The following is a 24788-nucleotide window of genomic DNA, read 5'->3' as shown; positions in this document are numbered from 1 at the left end:
GTTTTCTACTGTGAGTAAATAGCTGTGTTCGGTGCTGACTACGTAAAGTTATATTCCCGTGTGAAAATAAGAATTTAGGAAACATGATATGGAAGCAAGACCCTCCTTTAGGGAATATGCCCTAAATAGATCACCCAGCACACCAAATGAAAAACAAGCAGTTTAGGTTATTGCAGAAACATTGGTGAAAGTATGAGCCTCTAACAGAGAAATAAAGAAAATAAAAGACATGAGCTATTCAGTGGTGCCCAGGGACAGGACAAGAGGTAATGTGCACAAACTTGAGCACAGGAAGTTCCACCTAAACATGAGGAGGAACTTTACTTTGAGGGTGGCAGAGCCCTGGCACAGGCTGCCCAGAGAGGTGGTGGAGTCTCCGTCTCTGGAGACATTCCAAACCCGCCTGGACACGTTCCTGTGCAACCTGCTCTGGGTGACCCTGCTCTGGCAGGGGGTTGGACTAGATGATCTCCAGAGGTCCCTTCCAACCCTATAGTTTTATGGTTCTATGATTCTGTATTAACAGGGGTTCTGAACGGAAAATGAAGCAATGTTTTCCTGCACATTATCAGGCACTTGTTAGGCCTCCAATGGCACAGAATGCAATGCCAGTCCCAAAGGAAGGATAATATTGCTTTGTGCTGCGCTTTCAAAGCTCACAGCCTGAATTTTTTGCACTGAGACCAGAAGCTAGAACACCTTTATGCCAAAAACCCTCAGTGATGCCAATGGTGTTTTTGCAGATGCAGAAAACCTGCCTGCAAAAGTCTGGGCCAGAGATGGCAGTAAGCCTGAAGAATGTTCTGTGCAAATTGCAGTACGCCTTACTTGTTCGTAATGAAGCAGACTGTTCTGCATGGTAAACTAACAAAGGTCTTCAAAATCATGAATGAGATCAGTTTTGAGTTAAACTTGCACTTGTTAATTCTAATTTTGACAAGCAACAATGCCCAGAGTGCAGTGACTGGTATTCATTTATTGAAAAAAAAATAAGTCACAGTAATAAAAATGAACCTATAATCTATATTTTTTTCAGTTCAACTACCATTTACTTCCATAAGCAAAAGCTGAAAAGTTTTTGCAGAGTAATGTTCCACCAGCAATCCTGCTTTGAGCACTCACTGCACCGGTTGAGCAACTACAGTTGTTACAAGAGCAAGACGAGGAAGAGTGCTGCGTGTTCAGCAAACCAACTACAGCAGTCTCCTGCACAGAGGTCATGCAACTGAAGATACACACACCTTCTGCTCATCTCTCCTAACCCTGAGGCTTTTGAGCACATAAAGCATGCGTGATTCTTCTTCTGATATTTTGTACTTCTTGACACGGGTGTGTGTGTATTTCCGTACTTTAGACTCTCCGAACTTGAACGTTTTCCCCAGTTTTTTTATATCACTTGTGTATTCACTTTACGAAATGCCATGTTCTGTTGTGTAAGCATTATACTTTGTGATCTTAACAGTTTCGCCTTCATGTCATTGCATATCTTGTTTGTAATTGAATCTGCCTGTGTTTCATTTAATACATTTTTCTTACCAGTGGAAAAAAAAAAGGCAGACGTAAAATACAGTGTACAATACTTAAAAAAATGAGGGTTTTTTTGTCTTTGGAGATTTAGTATGAATTTTATCAGAGGTGCAAAAAGCCATGTACAGTTGTAATCCTTTCAAGAATACAGACTACGTCCTCACCAGCAACAAAATACACTCCATAAATTGTCATTACGTTTTTTTATCCTATTGTGTACATACGTTATGAAAACCTAATGAAGGAATTTAAATGGCAATACTATTTTATGTGGGGATTCAGAATACTCGCAGGGCCTAGCTCTGTAATCCTTATGCAGCTGACTAATTCTTACTAATTTCAGTAGAATTACTTGAATAAACAGCACTACTGAGCATTTACACAATACAGCACCTTCCACCACAGATTTGAAATGCATTAAGTAAACACCAGAAAATATTTCCAGCTTACAGAGGCATAAAGTTAAGGTACTTGGTTAACCAGCTCGCCAAAGGGTCAATTGCAAACCAATGGCACAACTTAGAAGCAAATTTACATTGAGATTCTCTGCTGCGCTTCAAAACTGCAGAGGACTTGCAGGTCAAGATGACGTGGTGGCTCTATGAGTCTATTCTAGAAACCTTGTCACAACAGGAAGGCCTGGGGAACTGAGTTTGGCAGAGCGTTCCCAGGAGCCTATGCCCAGCAATTTTGTCGAAAATTGTCTCAGTGCTCTGTTTTTAGCCCCATCCCTAACTCAATCTCCGTTCTGTCAGTCTTTTCAAGGGTCGCAAAGGGATCTTTAGAGTAGAAAAATAGACCTGTAGCATTTAAAGCCTTATCATACATCTTACCAGCATTTTTATAAAACCTGGGCAGGATGAGGTTCTCACTTGGGTCTTGTGACCACAGTCTATTGCTTTTACTATGTGAACCAACACAGAAGATTCCAAGAAGAATTTCTTGCTTCACTGAATGCTTTAGTATCATGTTAAAAATATATTATCCCTCCTGGTACTCAAAAACTTGATCCAGTGATGCATTCTACATTTGTAACTTCTATTAAACTGTGCAGCCATTGCAAATACTATCTGAATCTTCAGCTCAAGCCCTAAATTAACAATAAAGCAATGTTCCCATTATCTATAACAACACACATTTGTTTAACAGAATAATGCATAACTATTGCTTTCCAAGAAGTTGAATGACTGTTATTGTTTATAATAGACGATCATGTTAACACTTTGTTTAATTTGATGCATTTTATTATAAAATTAACTTGGATGCAAGACTGTATGAAAAACCATTAAGAAAAAAACTCAGGGAGAGGGAACAAAAGGAGAAGTATCAAATATGAATGTTTTAAGTAGTGCCAAACTTGCATGAAAAAAACTCGATTAAAAAAATCAAATCATTCCAATAGCTACATTGAACCCCTAAAGCAATTTAGGAATTTGTTTCTTACAGACAATTAATCACATGCAGGCATGCCAGATGAGAACTATTGATTGCCCTTTTCCAAACTAGTGGCATTCAGACAGGAGACAGACAAATGCCCTGAGCAAGAGGAAGCATCTTCCTGCCTCTGTCTAGCGTAGCTTTTAATTGTTCTTTACTAATGTGCATGACATTTTGCTGTTAATCTTTGGCAGAGTTATTGTTCTTTTTTCTTTGAGCTATATATAGGCAGGATATATTTTTCATTACCTTCACTCCAAGATCCTTCATAAGCTCGGCTTCAAAATTCACCACATCATACGGCAATCGGAACTGAGGGATTTCAGATGTACTAAAATAAATAAAAACACTTGTGAAATACTTCCAGCTATCAGGAAGAAAAGATTTTTTTATTTCTTAAAAATTCAATAGTTATAACACACTGTAGTTAATTTTCATGTGTATGAATGGAAATGTGCTGAGGCTTGATTGTTGGCATTTTTAAATTGTTAGAGTGAGAAAACAGCATTATTCACCCAATGCTAAAAATATAGGCCAAGAAGGCAATACCTCGAGGCCAATCCTGCCCACATTTGCAGGTAACCATTTAACATATGTTAAGCTTGGGTCCAAAAGAGCTTCAGCTCTACTCCTGTTGTTCACCAGAACATGTAACACTAAACAAACTTAAGACATCCATTTAACAAAAGATCTCGTGGCTACTAAAAGCAAAGTGATCTTCTAACAATCATTCAGTTAAGCTATCCAATAAGAAAGAATCAAATGTCCCATACATTTTTTTAAAAAGTGTTGCATATGCTATCTTGAGCAGTGGTATTAAAAATCTGTAGCCTCCTCCATCTCTACTTCATAAATTTTTTATGATCTTTCAGGATGGACAGTTGGTAATTTTCTATCAGCTCTTGGTTTCGAGTCTGTTTTTTGACGTCCTGGCATTTTTTCCTCCTGGGGAAGTTTAGGAATGACATCTTCAGGTTCCCAGAACCACAAGTCTCCTGTACGGGAAAACTGCAGTGCCAGCATAGAATCTCCATTTATATCTACTAGTACAGACTTTTTTATCTCCGACGAAAGGACATGTACTTATGCCAGTTCCAAAACTCTATCGTAAAACACATTACAGGTAAACACAGTGTTGTTCTATTTTAGATACTTTTGTTCAATGAAGATGAAAAAAAACTGACTATACAGAAAAGTGAAAGTCTCTCCCCAGATATTTCTAAGCATCATACAGTCCAATCTGTTTTCAAATTAATGGATCTATAATTTCCATAACAAAGCACTGGCACAAGAGATTCACTGTGGCTTTATTTTACATGTTGTTAGTGACCACACCATCTTTAATATCTATCTTTGACAAGCCAGAAAGTTTTTATTTATTTCAAGTTGCATCAACTTTAATTGTTTTGATAATTCCTCCTTATCATTTGTAGTACTGCCCTTTTTTTACCTTTCATGACCAGTGTACAATGAAGTGTTCTAAATATCAGATATAATAAATGTGTCATGACAATAAAACTTTCATAGGTCATGCTAAGTAAAAAGGTGTCCGAGGCAGAAACTAACACATCAGTATGATTATGCAACAGAGATTCAAAAAAGAAATCTAATTAGAAAACAGAAAGTTCTATTTTCCAAGCCACCTATATATTTGTTGAAGGCCTGTCATTTCCATGAAGACATGGAGATGTCTTAGAAGAACACAGAACAGCGCTGGCTGTGTTATGTCACTGTCAGAATTTGTAAACAATTTTTTTCTCTTATTAAACATTTACTTACAGTTTTGTGCTGTGGAGTATACCCACATATATATATATATATACACACACACACCCCTAAATGTACAAATATGTTCATACGCAAATGCACACAGTTCTGTGGGGACACATGCACACACATTTACCACGTTTACCGGCTGCATTTTATGAAAGTCAACTATGAAGTCAATAATTCTGATGATACAATTTCTTTCAGCAGCCAAAGACAGTCTCTGACTCTCCAATGAAGAGACAGAGGGGGAGAAGGAAATGGGGCAGAGGTGCAGGAGGCATGCAGTGGATGGGAACAGTGTCCCAAAAATTCACCTCTTCCTCAAATCTGGTCCAAGTTAGAGGTGCTTGGGCAGGTGCTTGGTGTTTCTCAGTGATCCTAAATTACTTTTGCTCAAGGGACACCCCTTTGTCCTAGTGAGAGAAACATTTTGGTATGTTGTAAACCAGTAGCATAGATAGGAGCATGAGCAGTGAAGCTTGTTCATGGCCTCTAAGCAAGAGCGTGATCTGCTCATGCCTACTCTACTATAAAGCATAAATTTTACGCAACTGGTGAAATGTAGGAAAACCTGCCCATGAATGTGAAAAATTCAGACATGCTCAGATAACCACAGACTTATGCTATGCTTAAATATCACACCACAGGAACTGCAATCACTAGACACCTTTCTAGTGTTGCAATATTATTAAAGTTAGCTATGATGCAACATGTACGTGAAGGAACATCCTAGGTAAAAACACTTAGAAAAAGGCAGAGCAAACTAAAAAGGGCACAAGCACTGCCCTTCCAAGCCGATTCCAAATACAAAATTAATTTGGTCTTGTTAACCATTTGCAATAGCTTATGAAGCCTTGAAAACACACCCATCAATAACCTAAACTTGTTAAAAGATGTACTGTGAAGCCTTACAAATGAAATAATGGATGATTGCTGCCACAGGCCAGCCTCCCTTCTGTTCCAAGATTAAAGTAAGGACAAAAGGAATTGATGCCCTTAAACCAGATGTGAAACTTTCTACAATGAATGGGAGTAAAATTTGACCTTGATTGCTATGTGTATTTAAGACTCAGAAAAAAGAAATGCATTTTATAATGCACTGTTTGACCATTAAGGATACTAACAGCACAGAACAGGCAAAACTTACTGTAAGGCTTTTTGCAGTGTAACAAACAGACTAAGCTTTATTTTAAATTCAGCTTAAAACATGAAGAACAGATGCAACTTAAGATCACGTTGCTTCAAATATGCAAGATGCAAACTGAGCATCTGCAGCACTGCATGCAACTGCAGAAAGTACCATATTATATTGCTGAGTCCAACCTGAGTCTAACCTATCACCAAATAAGGCTTCATTGTTGGAAACATCTCATTATTTCTTACTACTTTACAGCAACAAAACTGATTTTAAATCTGATACTTATTGTGCTACTCAACAGGTGAATAGGTATTTCATATACTAAATTTGCAGTCCTCTGTGGCAACCAGTTCAAGTAAAACAGCTCCACGGTTAAATTCTTATGTATTAACACCTTGATAATTAGGTAGAATACTTCTGAACCTCACTGGGAAAAATGCAAGTAATCAGTTCAACTTCTCCAGCACTGATTCTCTATCTTCCAGAGCACTGAACAAGTATTTGACGTTATGACATTATGGATCAAATTCATTAATGGTGTCAAGTCTATTGATTTCAGTGATGCTGCAGTGAGAAATGCGAGCGTGTCACCCTTCTTTCTCTGTTTCTTTCCACTTTTTCTTTTGTAAACACTTTAGTGTGAGCATATCTTCAACACATAAAATTTAATTTTTATTTTGAATGGGTTGATATCCACTACTCAGCTCCTGAAATATTTTATCTTATACTTAGGGATTCCAAAAAATTTATAAGATATGATCTCAGCTATTGTTACAGTGGTAAAAATTGATCTTCTAGTGTAGGGGACCTGACACCATGCAAGTGTCAGCCAAGTGTTCACCATTCAGGAAAACTGCAAAGGTACCTTCCTTTGTGTATTTGCAATTTGTTGAGGGTTGAGAATTGTAGGGGCTTTACTTCACTCTTATGGTATGGTTTACTAAGGCTGGAAGTCCAGGCACACATGATGGATTTATTCACTAACACCTTTATTTGCATAAGGTAGTTCATGAAAGCATTTGAAATTTAAAATCCTCCATGAATTTAATACCTGTCTAAAGCATTTTAAAGATCTACTAATTCTTTCACTACATAGAGCTACAAGTACTTCATCTTGTTTGAAAAGTTTTGGACAAGGGAAAATAGTTCCTGACAAAATTTTCTAAAAATGTTAATTTGATAATAAATATTGCACCCTGGAATTTTAGAGGTCATTTGAAGAGAATATAGGAGATAGCCAACAATCTCAGTTAAAGCTTGCCTGTAACTGTACCCATTTTAACTTGAATGACGAATTATTAAAATAAAAAATAAGTTTTCCAGATCTGAAATTTTCTATTCACTTGCTTTGGTAAAGGTAGAGGGATTGCATATCAATTACATTTGCGCAATACTTTTTGCTATGCTTTCTACAATCAATGGAAACAGTGCTTTGTTGTCATTGTTTTTTACCTTAAGCCACCGACATACTCCTGCTTTTCAAATATGGTGATGTTTGAATAGCCCAATCGAGCCAAAAAGGAAGCACAACTTAAACTTGCAGGTCCTGCACCAAGGAGAGCTATCTTCACGTGATAGGCTTCAGGCATATCTTCTAGAGGAGGTAAGGAAGGGTTTCTGATCTGAGGAATATTCATAGCTTTGAACACCTGAAAAGCAATACATTCAACAGGTTACTGACTTTACATTCCCTCCTTAAATTTTGTTATGAATAACATGATGAAAGCTTCTGTTAGTACTGTCACTTATCATTGATGTATTATTGCAGATCGCTTCATAACATTACAGGTATTCTCAGATGACATGATGTGCATTTGTGAAGGATAGTGTAGTTGCAGGGTTTGGTCCTTCTACGGTTCTTTTTGTCTTAAAAATGTCTGAAGTCAGATCTTTCACTACTGTAAATTTTACAGAGAAGACGGAACCAGATTACCCATAACAGAATAGTAATACAAAGTCAGACAGATGGCAGAGAATTTCCTTCCAAACAATGTTCAGATTATCCTTACTACTAGAAAAGGTTTTTTTGTGAATAATGCAAAGGATTGCAATGCCAGCAAAGAGGCTTTGCTTCTTCAAGAGACATCTTGTGTGATTCTGCATAAATCATAAATGGCTTGACTTAGATTTAACCAATCTTAGGTGGTTTTGAGAATTTTTTTTTAGGAACCCTAGTCTTCGGTGCTATATTTTCAAAGGTAACCCACGCTTTAAATGCCTCCTCTTAGATAATTCTAATAGGACTTAGTTCATGTTAGTTACTCATCTCTTTCAGATGTTCTCCATTCTTTAATCAGGTGTCCAAAAGTTGTAGGCATACCTGAAAGTTACTCTGTTCTCCCTATGCCTCAATTCTTCACGTGTAAAATGGTGATGAGCTGCTCCATTCTGTCTTGACTATGATTCTATGACTATTAAAAGTATTTTGGGACACTCTCTGACCGCTATTATGTATAGAACAGAACCCAGCACAATTGGCTCCTAACCTAGTTGCAATGTCACACAGTTTATTTCATATTTGCATTAAATCAGCTCTTTGCTTAGGCACACAGGTAAGAGGCTAAGGCAGAGATATTCTACATTCATTCAGCTACACTTCGCTGTCCTATGCATTTACATACATTGTAGGGGAAGGAATAGAGTCTCTATCTTGCATATCCTATAAAAGGAAAGAATAGACTCAGCCCTTGCAGGCTACTAAAGATTAGGAGCATGGAAGAACATAGTTACATCTTCGTTTTATTTTAGGAATTAGGGGGAAACTATTTAATCCAAGGAGTGTATCTCTGTAGCAGAGGCACAATATTATACCAAGGATACGAGAGTTCATTGCACTGGGATTCTCAGACACTTCAGGGCTGCACCTCAAAAACTACCAGAAGACAACATCGTTCCCTATCTATTTCATGCAGAACTGTGTTCCACAAGTACTAACTAGTCCTCTAAAATACACACATTGTCATTTGTCTTAATAAATATTATATTTAAGCTATTGAACACGTTTACGAACAGTTTTAACTTTCCTTGGAACTCGAGAAGCAAAGGTTTTCCAAGTTAAACTTTGGCAATTCCACTCGTGAATAGAATTTTTAATTTAAATTTTGAATCAATGTTCATTTTCTTCATGCGCACTTGAGCACTCATGCTAGGTAAACCAATGATTAGTTCCTTCCCCCTCTAAAATTTCTGTGTCAAATTCCCCCAGTCTTTGTAAATTGACATAGCATTTTAACAAACTGCAAGAAGCAAGAGACACACAATTGTTTTAAAAAAAGAATCATTTAAACCTGACAATTCATACAATATGGGAAGGTTTAATGTGGTTATTAATGGATTTCACAGGCTGAAAAGCTTATATTGTACCGTGAAACTAGACTGTGATAACCAAAATGCAGTATTTCTAAAATGTCTGCTTTGTTACATTCACACAGAAATGGCTTGAATGATACCAAATTTCCATTAGTCTCATACAATTGTTTTAGAAGGCTACTCAGTAAGACAAATTATATAACTTGCATATTTAATTTCTATGGTGAGCATTATGAATATGCATATGCTTAATAAATTTATGACTAAATTTACTTTATTGTTAACATAATTATTTTTATATTTATTATTGAATAGCCACACCCTTCAACTAAACGTTATACTAAAGTGCCACGCTACTATAGTGTGGTGTTAAGCTTCAGAAACCAAGCACTCATGCAGGATTATCCTAGTAGTTCAGGCTGAATGGTCAACTTTAATTCTGCCTATTTGCAAACAGGGTGAAACTGTCTTTATGCAGCACAGCCAGCTTGTGCGGTGATATCTTGCCATCTGGAATTCAGTGGCAGTTTTGCATATTAAGGCTGGCAGGGTAACTGTGTGAAAATAGCAAACTGCTTCAATGCATTTCAAAAGATTTTCACTCACCTCATGGTGAAGTTTCCCTACACTGTAATTCACCTAATTAAATATCACTGAATTCTTCTGTACAAACCCTTTGGTGTGCAGAGATGACTACTTTGCAAGCAAGTGTTCAATGCCACGTTACACGCAACTGTCCTCTCCCATTTTAATCTGCTCAGACTGTGGTCAGGATGCAAGTAAAGTTTAATATAATTGCCTTTCTTATCCACCTTCCCTTCAAAAAGATGGTTTCATTTTTGTTTGGATGGAGATTTTCTCTTGTGTTGCAGTCCTTTTTAACCAAGACCCACTCAGGAAAATGAGACCAAATAATGAATTTTAAAGCTGAATCTCTCAGTGGAAAGACTGACATGAAAGACATCAGCCCCACGTCTGTCCTTCCTTCTGGCTCTGTCTCATAGACAAACAAAAGAGATTAGATATATTATTAATAGACATTAGTAACGCTGGGCATTTATTCTTTATCTTTTTATCAGATAGTATGCAATCATCATTACTTCACCATCCAGGGCCCATTCAAACTAAACCCACACAGATTCCATCCACTTCTTACGCTTCCGTGCCCATCAGGGCCCATAGAAAGGATATACCACTTTACGAAAAAATTATGCAAACTTTGTCCTCAAGTGAGATACAATTTGACCAAACCAAAACAGCCAATCTATTCTGCTAAAGTTCCAACAACCAAAATAAATTCTCTCTTGATTCAATTATTTATAACATATTACAGTTTCCCTATTTGCATTACTTTAGCATGTAAAGGTGTGAGCGCACTTGCCCAATGTTCTCTCCAGTGTGAAATCTGGGGGGTTGTTCTCCCCTGTAAATCAAACATACTTTCACTGCAGTTCCAAAATATTCAGTATGCTCGACAAAGAGCGTAATTCCAGGCTCTGTATGCAAACACAAGTTTGTATTAAGGTTCCACAATATTTCCCACTTAAGCAAACTACGGTGGTTTCAATTGCTGAGCATCTGATTCAAGTTTAATTTTCCTGGAAAGTTTTAGCCAACTCACTTTAGCTGGTTTTCACAATGGAAACAGGGAAAAGCTTATTGTTCTCCTCATGTAATATAATTCTGGTTCTTTTCTTCACCACACGACTCTAGTATTAGCATGTTTTGATGAAAAGATGTGACATTTGGCAGAGAGTGGCAGGTGACTCAGAGAAATGCATTTTGCTAACCTGATGAAAATCATTTTATGGCATAGTAAGCATGATTTAAATGAATCTAAAACATTTAAAACCATTAGAGCAGGTTAGAACTGTTATTCAGAATCATTACCTCAGTTTTTATATAAATTAGAATAAATTAAAGTAACTCACTTCAGTCACTTTTGAGTTTTCTGATCAGAATTTTTCTAAGAGGAATATACTGTAGATACCCTTCTCCACCTATCTGAAGCATTCCAATATGGTCAGACAGTGTTACTCTAATTCACATTCATTTAAAATTATCTTTGGACTATGACAAAGAATGTGTCCAATAAAACAGTAAATAGACTGAAAGTTTAACCTCAATGTCAAAATATAAAAAAGCTTTTCCCTAATTCTATGAAACAAGACAGGATGCTAAAAAGCATATTTGGTAGTCTCCAAGACATACACAGAAGGTCACATTTCTTAAGTAATACGAAATAATGAGGAAAATAGAAGGGGCAGTGGGAAAATTTAATCTTTTAGTAACATCATTTTCAACTTCATAACTAAATCTGTTGTATTCTTGAGGCATAATGCTTGCTTCCATGCTTAAAAGGGGATAGAAATAAGTTTATCAGTCAGGTTTGCCATTAAATATCCTTCACGAAGATGATGAGATACCAAACAGCTACTGACGTAGACATTAGCATCTAGCTTGAATTTATTTTAGTGTGAAACTTATTAGTATATTCTGAATTATTATCAGATTTTGCTAGTGTACAGAAAGAAAAATATCAGCGATGAAATCAGTAACATTTGGGAACTGTGTGTATTAGTTTCACACTTTCCCACTGGTTTCCATGGATATTTATCTGTAGGTTGGTTTACATTAATATGGGGCAGTTCAATATTTAAAGGAGAAGATAATAGTCTGCACAGATTTTAATAAAAAATTAAGCAAACTGCATGCACAGTAATCTTCTTCAAGTTGTCAAAATACACGATCACACAATTAATTTCATTTAATTGCAATGGGTAGCACAGGATGTACAGGGAGTGTTTTTTCCACAAACATGAGCTAGTTATGAAAACTTGTTGATCCTCCCTCCATAAGTTAACAGCTAAAGTAGCACTGCAAACTTTTATGCAAGTAGATGAGCGTTGACAAAATTAGGGCCTAAAGCATCTCATTAAAGACTTTTCAAACCTACATAATAACTATATGTTAATATTATCCCAGTGCCAAGAAAACCCATGGATCTCAGACATTGCAGAGTCCATACCTCAACATTTCATGAATCCCACCACTAAAAAGGACATAGGAACATTAATGTAAATGCCTTAAAAAACACAAAGAGCATTTCATGTCTGTCAAACATGCTCTAAAGAAGTTTGTCTAACTTGTCCAAATATCAGCAAGTCTTTCAGCATTGGTCGGAGAAATCAGAAGTCCTCAGATTCATCCCCTGAACTACTGTAGAAGGCTACGTGACCCCTTTCAGACAGGCCTAAAATTTTATAATGGATTAGTAGAGATTTTAACATGACTTAAAAGAGAAAATAACCTAAAGATGTGTTAAAATAAAAATTCATGCAGACAAATAGAGTTTTCTTTCTGTTTGTCCTGTCGTCTTAAGTTCCCCAGAGCAAACTTCCTCTGATGATGCAGTGCGGCCATCTGAGCTGGCAACGGTGAGGGGCTCAGGCAGACACGCCAAGGCCATCCAACTGCAGGAGCTGCAGCTCCATGAGAACCACCTTCTCCCCCCACCCAGGCTAAGACTGACCAGAGCTGTCAATATGCAATTAAAAGAGGGACCCTGAGCCCAAGGGTTCAGCACAGCAATCCCTCTGGGCAGCCGTTGCTTCCTTGCCTGTGGTGGGTTGGTGTTGAAGGGAGGTTCAGCACTCAGAGGGGGACCCTCACCACAGCCCACCTCCCAGACCAGGCGCTCTGCTGAGCTGCCCCTAGGGTAACAGCAGGCTAGCACCTGCAATGCATCTTTTAGGAAAAAAACATATCAAGTTTCCTTTTCCAATTTCTTTCTGCTGCAACAGCAGCCAGAAGATATCTCCAGAGAGGAACAAATCACCAGAACTGTAGCTGGCACAAGAGTCACAGTATTAAATGATCTAGTATTTAAATCTAGTATGCAGTGATTAAAATAATATATTTTCTATTTAGCTTGTGCTGCTCCATTCAGAATGATTAACTAGAAACACAGGAGAACCTTTAGATTCAGTAATGTCTATCCAGAAATGTAAGATTTTGAGGGCTTCTTACTAATACTACAACAGACAATGTAATAGATCACACTTCTTTTTTACTCAAGCTTACAAACTTCTACTTGAGTAACCAGTAATTTTAGTTTATTTTGTGGGACTGACAGTGATATAGCTCATGCCTGCATGTATTGCCACTGCGATCTCAGTATATTTTCACTGAACTTGTGTTCCAAACCCAGAGATGTTTCCTGATTCTAAATACTTGGGCAAAGGAGGCAGATAAAGACATTAATATAATTTTGACCTGTGCAGTCGCAGGTGTAACCTGCGCTTGACACTCATCATTTATAATACTGAGCTTTTACTCCATGTTATTCTCTAGATGCAACAGTTACCGTGGTAACTGCATCCCAGTATACACATTCTACATCACAAATATAAATGGACATTTCCCTTTTTTTTTCCACTTGAACATTTAATTTTCAAAATACGCATTTTTTCAGACTGGATCACAATTTACTTTGAGAATAAGCCTAACATAGTTACAAAGCTATATGGAAGGGCAGAAGGAAAATTCAGGAGGGGTAAGGTGCCATATCTTTTTTTCTACCGTATGCAAGACAAATATTTCACAATTAGGGAGTTTTATCTGCAGTATGAACAGATGATCAGTCATTGTTCAGAAGCACAAAGGGGCATACGTCATACCCATATATTTTCCATTTTAAACCCACATTCCTGCTTTACTGCAATTTTATCTTTTATCTCAGCTAGCAGTTGTGGCTTTTTGTTATCGCTCGCTCTCCTAATGCATCAAGTTTAAGATCCTCAGACTAATTCCAAGAAAAAAAATCTAAAAGTGGCTTTATGCACAATGGAGTTTTCAGTAAATAAGGCCCTGTGGGAAAAACTATTACACAGTGCATGAGAATTACCACGCAGCTCTCATTAAGAGTAACACATGTTGCACACCTAAATTACACAAGTTACTCATATAGGTAAAGCTTGGAACACACTTCACTTGCAGTATCTGGGCCAATTTTTGTATAAGCAGTAGTAACTTACGATTTTCTTCAGTATTTTAATCTATATGTTTATAATGATTGTTACTTGGAAGCACTCATACCGTTATATTTTTTTTCAACTATACATACTTTCTTAGTAAAATTTAACTGAATGAAAGCTAAAAGAAGTTTTAATTACAAAAGTGACTGCCTGTTATTACTAATTATGAGTACTACGATACATACAAACTCTTTGTTAAACAGCAGTAAATCTAAATGTCATTAACAACTACACTATAAAAATATTAAGGATAATAAAAATTACTGAAATGTTATTTTTGTTAGCGTGCTAAATAGAACTGTATAACAATTTTATTTTGTTCGAACTCTTGACACCAATATCACTTTAAACAAACTTGAAACATTAGGAGCAAAGCCATTCTGAGCTATTCATCCTCTCTGCAGTTTTCCTATCAATCATTGTGCTAGCACTGAGCTTTTTTAATAGATTTCTAAAGATTTTTGAAGAAAAATGACAGATATTTAGCATTATCTATCAAGCTATAATTCCTCTCTATTAATCAAGGCATTAGGGCTAAAAGGAGACACAAATCAAGTTTTAAAAGATATTACTTGCATTTGGTTCCTAAACAGTAATATTTCACCATTGTATTTATCATCTACTTGACAACTGTTTAATCTCTCTTTTTTTTCTTTTTGTTTGTGGGGTTTTTGTCTTTTTAAGAAAAAAAAAGTCTTCTGCTTTGCAACAAATATGAAGTTTTTTACATACAAGGAATAAAGGCCATTAGAAGAAAAGCTAATAAAATTGCCTCTTGATCGATAAAACTCAACTGCTGAACATACATGTAGAACAAATACAGTTCAGTGTCTCTAACCTCATCCTGTAAATGAGAACTTTGGTCCAAACTGTACTGATTCTTACGCTTGTATGTTCAAATCTCAAGAAAACTGAAGTGGATAACTACTTAAATGACAGAGGGGAGAGAAGGTTCAACAACAGATCGCAGAAAAGTTTAGCAGTTGCTCCAGAAGGTTTACAAGTCTCCTGGAGAGAAGAAAGGAGAGATACAAACAGGTAAAAAGAGAAGAACTGCAGCAGGTAGGAACGTTTGCTCATCGAATCATGACCCACAGCCATTGAGAAGAGGGTGTGAAATCTCTGAATGACAGCAGAGGAAAAAAATTGGCCTTCCAGACATATCATCTGTTACTTCCAGATTGATTCGCATTTCTATTTCGGTCTGTCCTACAAACTTTTTTTTCTCAGGCTTTGTAAAGGTGACTGGAATTTCATCGTATGTTTGTAAATATGATCAGCCAAATGGCTCAAGATACAGAAGAGGGACATGTTCATTAGTTAAGGACTGTATAGAAATGTGCCATCTTCACACGTGCATATGGCTTCTTTTCTACAGCCACAACTTCCTCACTTTTACAGAGACCAAAGTCACAATTTTTACCCAAAGATACTGCAGACAGATCAGATGAAGTGCCAGCTGAGACCATGACTTTCGTACAAATTCTCCATGCCGTCAAAGGAAGTTAACAAATGAGCAGTAGCCTTCGTCTTTCTTCAGATGGAAATTGGAGCATTGAAATTATATAGTCACAAATAATGCACATGCACTTGAACAGAAACCCTTGAGAAGACTTCCTAACATCAAGCAGCAAGTAACCACCTTTGCTTCAGTAGCCAAAATATACACATACTTTTATGAACTAATACATTTACACATAAGCGCATGTGCGCGCATCTGTATTTATCTAGATAGACGCACATAGACATATATTTCAGGTCACCCTGAAACTACTTATTTACTTAGTTTTGGGAAAACAGTACAATAAAAAGTCTAAATCACCTGCAGCTTTTCCTTTGCCCTGAAGCCGGTGCAAATGCGCAGTAATTGTGCTATAAAATCTACCCTGTGCCCAGAACAGTTCTACGCCTCCTTGCATGCAGCTACAGAGGCAGGTGCGCTTGATGTTTTGCCTTATGCAGCCTACTTCAGTAACATCCACAATTTCACCTGGCTTAGATAAATCTTTCATTATAAAACAAATTGTCTCAACGCCTAGTGTTTCTAAAGAGTCATCTTGTTCACAAATAATGTTCCTTATGTTCCTACGAAGTATTGCATTATGAAAGCATTTCTAAGTTTCTGAATGTGCTGTAAGAAAAAGGATAATTATTCTAACTTCCTACGCCTTTATTTTATTAGTACCAACTTTTTTTTAAACAAATTATTAACAAAGGTAAACACTTAGACAACACTCACTGGCACATACAAAGAATTTAACACATTTACAAGTCCTACCTCAGTAGCAAACTGCTGCAATCCACCAATATTAATTGGTCCCTCCTCAGTGGCATACAAATTGCAGCCACCAACACAGAGATCTGATGTTGGACACACCATTCCGCATGTCAGGCCAAGTGGATTGTCAGAAAGAATCATTTTGGCAGCTCCATAGTAGTTCTGAAGGAAAAAGAAAAAAAAAACATAGAAAAAAAGAAGAAAAAAAGAGAGAGAGTCATATACCAAGGAAGCAAAAATTCAAAAATTCAAGAGAAAATACAAAATACTTCTTCTTTAACTAGATAGTAGAATAAAATATAAATATAAATATGTTAAATAACACTGACATTATTTAAATATACCAACGTGTTATACAGCATTATGTGAAAGACACTGGAAAGAAAGTCAGCAAAATTGTTGATTATGCAAAAGATAAAACTTTTTTTTTTAGCTTGCAAAATAGTTAAAAGCATCTTCAGTCTAAGGTGGTTGCTGCATTTTTAGTGGCTTAACAAATCTACATTCGGAAAGTACTGTGTCTGCATTATGTACTTCTAAATACTTTCTCCATTTCTAGGTCAATTGGGTGGCAGCTGAGTTGTAACCCTTGTAGGAGGTCTGACCAGGAAGTGTCAGTCAGATTATCAGTTCTTTATGACACAGAGAATGAAAAGCTTATTTTGCACATCTCTGCACACCATCTCTGCGGACATGCCTGTCCTTCACACCAGATCAGTAGTGCCAATTGTCCCAGACCCGTGATGAGAAGAGGAGAAGGTTTCCTATGTAGCTACCTGCACTACTGAATTCTTTTTTGAACTCTTTTTCCTCGACCACATACCGATCAGGGCAAACACTTATTTTCCTGTTTCTCTAAATAGCAAACCAGGCAACTGATTAAAGAAGTTATGTACTATTCACAGTTTCACAGCTTCTCAATATTCAGTGCACGTCTTCAGAAAAGGAACAGTTTCCTGATACATGAGAGCTAGCAAGATTTCTTTCCATAATAAAAATCTAAGGAATGGACATTAGCAAGCTCCCAGTGCCTGACGCATGAGAAAACAAGTTTTTTAGACTGGATAATTTCACTTAAGAAGGAGCATCAAAGGAAATGCCAAGAGTGAACTGAAGTCTCAATTAGAGGGAGAACTGTTGATTGTTAAGTTCCGCATTTACATTACATTTACACTTATGAAACTATGGTGAAATTAAACCAAACTGTTCGCATCCTATCTTTTCTTCTGTAGAGTCAATATAGAAGTTTACTTAATCATAGATTCCAGTTATTTCTTCGTTTTACCACTCCTCCCACCCACTCTAAAAGCTTCACGAAGGAAAGTCCATGAAGATGGGTTAATACTAGAGTTTCCTTTAAGGGCCGGAAGACAATACAGAACCCCTTCGAATTAGCACATGGCTGAGGTTCCACAAAAGTTTCTTCAGTGAGGAATTAACGCTGGGATCTCATTCCAGCTTTCTCCAAGCTAGCAATAACGAGAGATTAAAAAATGTCTCCTTCCTCTTCCACCACCTCTTCCAATATCTAATCTTTAATAATCATCATGAACATGAAACTGTTTTTTTATAACAAGTATCTTTACCTTTCTGTCGCGGGACAGCTGGCTCGGAACAGCCAGAAGATGTAGCGTTCAAACAACACGAAGTACTTGGTCACAGCAGACCCTATGCAATGCCTGTGGCTTACTGTCTGTCAAGTAGGCTAATGTACACACAAGTGTTTATTAAAAGTGAATGCTATGCCACACAGAGCAAGAATCCAGTTACGAATAAAAAGAGCAGTGTCAAGATCTGACAATATAACAAACAACGGGTAACAACACGTTGGTTTGGGAAGTTCAAATTCACCAAAGGCGTATTAAAAGACTGAGCATAAAATTCTTGAAGTTAAACCAGGTGTTAGAAACACAGCTAGAGATCCCCAAGAGAGTGACAATGTTTAAGAAATGTATTTTTAGACGTAACTGGACCTTTTGCTTACAGATGCTGGTCTACTGCTGCCTGAGCCCCTGCCCATCGCCTGGAAACACAAGCAAGCTACCTGGGTGTACTTTCATAAGATTTTCTTAGACACTATTAAAATCCATTGATATTCTAATCCTGGCTGAAAAGGCAATCCCTTTACACAACTGTTGCAGGAGAACTTTCAACTATTTTGTCTGCAGTGACCGATAACGCACTTTATCATCCCTCAATTCACTTTTATTCCAATGTAAAGAAGTATTAGTTAAACAGAAGTTGTACGTATTAGCAAATATTTTTGCTCTTCCAGATGAATGATACTATTTTGATATGCTAGAGATTGTTAGAGCGGCTAAAAACAGCCAGTGAAGACACTGTAAGTTCAATTCAGCAGCAAAACACAGCAGTCTAGTTATACTGAAGATGACACATAGAATAGTTTGGGTTGGAAGGGACCTTTAAAGGCCATTTGGTCTAACCCACCCCTGCAATCAGCAGGGATATCTTCAACTAGATCAGGTTGCTCAAAGCCCCATCCAACCTGGCCTTTCACCACCCTCATTGTAAAAAAAAGTCTTCTTCATATCTAGTCCAAGTCTTCCCTCTTTTAGTTTAAAGCCATTACCCCTTGTCCTATCACAAGCCCTGCTAAAAAGTCTTTCCCCATATTTCTTATAAGCCTCCTTTAGGTACTGAAAGGCCACAATAAGGTCTCCCTGGAGCCTTCTCTTCTCCAGGCTGAACAACCCCAAGTCCCTCAGCCTGTCCTCATAAGAGAGGTGCTCCATCCTTCTGATCATTTTTGTGGTCCTCCACTGAACCTGCTCCCAACAGGTCCTCCTGTGCTGAGGGCTCCAGAGCTGGATGCAGGACTCCAGGTGGGGTCTCGCCAGAGTGGAGTAGAGGGGCAGAATCACCTCCCTTGACCTGATGGCCACGCTTCTTGTGATGCAGCCCAGGATACGGTTGGCCTTCTGGGCTGCGAGTGCATGTTCTCTGCTCACATCGATAACCACGCAGACACCAGAGGTGACATAATCAATGCAGGAGACCCACATCTTTCTGAAGCAGCACTCGCAGACCAGCCTACATACCCTACAGCATCTTAAGTGGCACTAGATGTCTGTTCCCCAGGCAATTACATCTAGCCATTCCTTTTTTCCACCCTAAAGGAATAATTACAAACTAGTAGCGAGGAGTTTTCTCACTAACTCAGACAAAATGTTTTTCAAAGAATTTTTGTTCAGTTTGATACTTCACTACATATGAGAGTTATATTCTCCCTTCCTGTGTTGTCCAGGATTATTATTTATTATTTATCTTCAACTCTGGTTCAATGGAAACAATTACAACAATGTGCATTTCCATTTAAGTAACTTCATTAAGGATTTCCTACATTTTTAGGCTTTACAATTAAAATCGATATACAGCGCTAGTTATTATGCCAAGAATGCAAAACTGTTAAGCTCTTCCTTTTTAAAATTAATTTTAATGCATCTCTGTAAAGGATATCCTCACACTTTAGCTATGCCACTACAGGCAGCGTCAACACAGCTGGCACATTTTACATGTTTTGCAAGCTCAAACCCAAACTTTGGGCACAGCTATGTATGCTACAGAAAGACAGGGTATGTTAAAGTAGCCAGTGACTTCAGAGACGTGGGACCAGGGTCATTGTGGGTATAGGACTGAGATCATGGCTTATTGAGGGGATATCTAGGGAAACCAGTCTCAGAACATCATGCCAGAACATCATGCCAGACTAAAGAGGAGTCTGGGACTGAAGTCCTAATGGGGGTAAGGCCAACTGCTGCTGGACTCTTAATTTAGAGGAAACACAATCGAGTATATGAAGGCAGGGTCCTGCTTTGGGAAGTTTTGAGATATTGCTGTCACGATCATGAGTTGCTGCTGTCCTCTTCAAATGAGAGTAACAAAAGATATATGTGACCATGCGAAATATTAAGACATTAGATAAACTGTATCAAAGAGCATATATCTCCTAGTCTTAACACCTGAAAAAACTTTTAATGACAAATTAAAAGACAGTCACATCCAAAGTCGAAAGTATTTCACTTCTCTTTGGGAGCAGCAGGTCTTCTGCACTAGTGTGCTCCAAGTGTGCTGAAGTGGACACCTCTAAATATGAAAGGGAAGTACACGTTCAATGCTGACTTGGTTTCCCTGTCTGCCAACAAAAAGTCACCCTGTGACAATTTTACCATTGGTAAACTTAAAACATACTCACAGAAGAGCTGCAGTTCCCTAACTCTCCTCTTCCACCTTCTACAGCACCAGTGTAACCACTGTTCCTATTGCCATCGATATTGTCCACTACCAGTGAAAGGATACAGCCACGTGCTGCTACCATGACTCCGTGCAGTGGCTCGAGAGCAAGCCCACCTGCAGCCTTCCTGATAGCCGGGGCACAGTCCAGCACAGCGACTGGGCTATGGGCAGGACTTCAGGAGCCCGGCTCTGAGTTGCTTCATCTCTTTATCCTTCCATTCTACTTAATCATTTATCCTGCCTTTACTGTGTTGATTTATTAGCTAACATATCAAACATGATTAGAAAAAATGTTTTCCAATACTTGACAAAAACTGGCAGGGAAATACAGTATAGTCTAGTAAGTTACACTACGTGGTGTTATACAAACTGTGTTACCAAACTGCAAGCCATTGTGTTGCTACAGTAATAAATGAGAGCTGACAGTATAGGTACTGTAGTCTATGTACAGTATCTTAAATGTTTAGTTACATGAATGCTTTGTGCTTACATAACTTTTTTTTCAAGCTGAAAACGTGTACTAATGATCAATAAATTTACCAGTGACATTAAAGGTAAAATATTCATAGAATATTCACATTTTATAAGAAAATAATGATTGCTTTTATTTCACAAAACCAGGGTTTTGTGACACACACAATAGACATGAAGCTGCACACAAATATAGACACGAGCTGCAGACCTGGCGAGCTGGTAACTACACACCACATGTTGTACACGAGAAAGGATCAGAATTAAAGGGCGGCTGGCCATATTAAAATGACAAAGTTACTCCAGGGCATGGAATGATACAAGCTACCTTAACAGTCTGGAGTAATTTTTTCAGATGCCGAAATAATAAGATGACTCAGATGGCTAGTTTCTTACAGACGTCACAGAGGAAGCAAGTCTAAAACTAGAATGTTTCTGAATTTTTTAATGAGATAAATGTCTGCTCATGCCTTTGTTCATAGAATCTTTTTTCCTGTGCACTTTCATAGAAATAAATTAATCTAACTGGATAGGATGTTTTGCGGTTTCCTACATCAAAACATCAATAAATACTACATTGCTAACACGGGGAACAAAAACAAGCCTTAAACAGACATCAATAATCAGTGGAAACCAGGCAGAGGAGGATCTCCACATGTATCATTTGGAAGCATTATGTAATTTGCATGCAAATGAGACTGTTTTTTACTTGAAAAAAAAACTATTAAAACACATAGGATCAATACTGAGAGACCAGAAGAAATTGCATTTACTATCAGGAAATGCTTATAGCATCTTTTCTTTCAATTCAGTTCAAGGGCATTTTATATAAATTCATTATGCATCAGGGTGTTTTGATATTGCCGTTTTCTCAAAAACAATGAAGAACATGCATTATTATGCTTTGTGTATTAAAAATGAACACACTGACTTCATCACGGTTTTGGGACAGAGCAAATACTTTAAAAGAAAAGAAGAAAAAAGCGTTAATTCCCTTTTCATCTGGGTTTGGTTTAAAAAAAGGGAGACATAGCAAAAATATGGGAAAATATCACCTCCTCCTTTCCTAGTTCATGTTCTGCAATGGCTTTAAAATTTACTCAAGATGTATTGGATTAAAATATTTTCACATATCGAAGAGCCACTATTTAAAGTACGTTGTTATATAAGTAGCATTTTTCACATTGACACACACCAGTTCAAATATAACAAGAAACGCCCCCAGTCTGTCAGCCCCCCCCAAATATCTTCTGAAGAAGAATGAACAAAACATAACAGCAACTTATCAAATCATACATATTCTATATTATAATGCTGATGATTTTTAATCAATCCAGAAATCTTTCACATCATTTGACTTGTGTCATCATAACAGGACTGTAATTTCACACAGTGTCACTATCTTTTTATGAAAAAGAACGGAAGAAATATCTTGTACTGTCATTTTGTCCTTTGTAGTCTAGAATGTGAGAGATTCCTTAATTGACATAGTGTCATCGCAAAAGTCTATTCTACATAATTACACTATGGCAACTGAAACCAGCTGTCAGCCATTCCATTACACTAAGTACAAACAGACATCTCAAGAAAAGTCACTGTTTCAAGTGCATCAATTTAACACCATTACTACTTTTTCTTTTAGATGTTTTTTTGCATTTAGTGACCTGAAATATACAAAGATTAACAGAGAAAGCCGAACGAAACAGCACTTTCAAAAACCTGGGGCCTCAAAGTAGTACTTAAAGATTAATTGTGATGCATATCTGTATATAATTATTACCAATCAGCTAGCAGCTTTCTGACTTCCACAATCCTTCATTGTATTAACAATATCCCACTTACAGTATTTTACATATGAACTGTGACTCATGATTTTCTACAGTCTTTGCAATGGCATATAGATGTCCTTTGTTAATTTACTCAGAGTTCCTCTGGCACAGAAAAACCATCATTCTGCTTCTCTCACCTGTCATCATCCTATGTCTCTCACCACCCTTTCTCCCTTACAATCTTTTCTTCATTTCATTTTCTCTTAATGATCCCACAGCTTTTTGTCTCCTGCCTTCCTTTGTCTACCCACATTTCCTTCTTTCTCATTTCCACTATATTACCACAAACATTTTTTCCTCTACTCCCTCAATCTCCCTAACTTCAGATTCGCCCTTATCCCTTGGTATCCGTCTCTGTCTTCCAGTTTGTTCCCTTTCCCATTTCTCCCTTGAAAAAACAAATTTCTCTCTTGAAAAAAGCCCACACATTTCCCTTGGTTTCATTTAACCCTAAACATTCTTCTGAAATCCTAAAACTTACGCTTGTGTTCCACAGTTTCCTCTATACTGTTCCTGGCATTCAATTCTCTCTCCCCCATTTCCATGCCGGCATTCTGCACAGTCCAGGGACAACTTTTACCCAGAGGGCAGCATGGCGTTGTTGGTTTGGGGTTTTTTTTGTTTTCTGGTTGTTTTTGTTTGTGGTTGGTTTTTGGTGTTTTTTTTTTTTAAATGCTGGCCATGAGAAGGCTTACATCCACCTACAAAATCTCTTAGAAAAAGGCTGACATGTCAGCTCAGACCAGTTTATCTTTATTATTAAGGGATATGCAACAAGACGGTCTTTCTGAAGAAGGAGAAAACTGTTGAATCATTGTAATACTGCAAGGCTTGAGATAAAAATGTGAGAGCTAGTAACAGAGGGCTGCAGGGACAAAGTATAATTTTTGAGTAACGATAACACAAAATATACTTCTGCACCCCCAATTCTTCATTATAGACTCAAACTATAAAGGCTGAGTCACTCCTTACCCTGTGCCATGTAACACAACTTAATATCCCCACACCTAAACTGCACCAACAGTTGTTTTTCAATGCGACTACTCATCCATAAAGGTGCCTGATAACAAAAAGCTCCCAGACCATCTCACCGAACATTACAAAGGTAGAGCATGTGAGCAGCTGTTGCTTTCTAAAAGGCAGCTTCCTCTGGCACACACTTCTGCTTAACAGGAGGAAAGCTGGACAGGCTGAGAGCCGCTTCTGGGAAGCTGTAGGATTTTCTGCTGCTGTACAATATTTGCTGCTGCCAGCCCTAAACGATGACAGGTGCTGGCGCTCCATTTTACCAAGTCCTTCTTGCTTTGACATATCAAGACAGGGAAAGGAGGGCATAAAATCCTAAAATCACTCCTGGTATTCGTTCAGGGGTAGGGAGCCAAAGCTTTCTCCTGCAGCAGCTGAACACATTTTTTTCCTTAATGTTTTTTCTCTTTAAAGAAGGCAATAACTAAGATGGCACTTGTACGTTATAAAACAAGGAATATACACTTTACAATGTGAAGGCTGTATTTAAAGAGAGGACAGCTGGAAGTCAGAATACTTGTTTGCCACCGTCTGATTCTTAGAAACAAAAGTAGTAATGTGCACATGGTGAATTTGAAGTCTGGTGGGAGACACAATTGCTAGAGGTCTGTATGAACTGAGAAACACTGACTGGGAAGACACAATAGAATAGATTGTACCTTTATAAAGTGGAGTTATAATCCAGTTTGTATGAAAAAAGAGAATGGAAGTTG

The 24788-nt window shown here is 37.6% G+C and overlaps 1 protein-coding gene across 3 annotated transcripts in view; it reads right to left on the bottom strand.

Moving 5' to 3' along the window:
- Positions 1-24788, bottom strand: part of DPYD (dihydropyrimidine dehydrogenase) — a 365352-nt gene that overhangs the window by 237202 nt on the left and 103362 nt on the right. For all 3 annotated transcript variants that reach the window (XR_012588641.1, XM_074597190.1, XM_074597191.1), the window contains exons 5-7: positions 16496-16657; positions 7325-7521; positions 3214-3295 (exon numbers count right to left, since the gene is read on the bottom strand). Coding sequence is in view for 2 of the 3 variants with exons in the window: in XM_074597190.1 (XP_074453291.1) it covers positions 3214-3295; positions 7325-7521; positions 16496-16657 (441 nt within the window). In the remaining variant the exon portion in view is untranslated. The remainder of the gene's footprint in view (positions 1-3213; positions 3296-7324; positions 7522-16495; positions 16658-24788) is intronic.

The sequence above is a fragment of the Larus michahellis genome, chromosome 8 (assembly GCF_964199755.1).
Source record: "Larus michahellis chromosome 8, bLarMic1.1, whole genome shotgun sequence".
NCBI classification, from domain to species: Eukaryota; Metazoa; Chordata; class Aves; order Charadriiformes; family Laridae; genus Larus; species Larus michahellis.
Note: the sequence above shows the minus strand (reverse complement) of the source record. Positions and strands in the feature narration are given on the sequence as shown.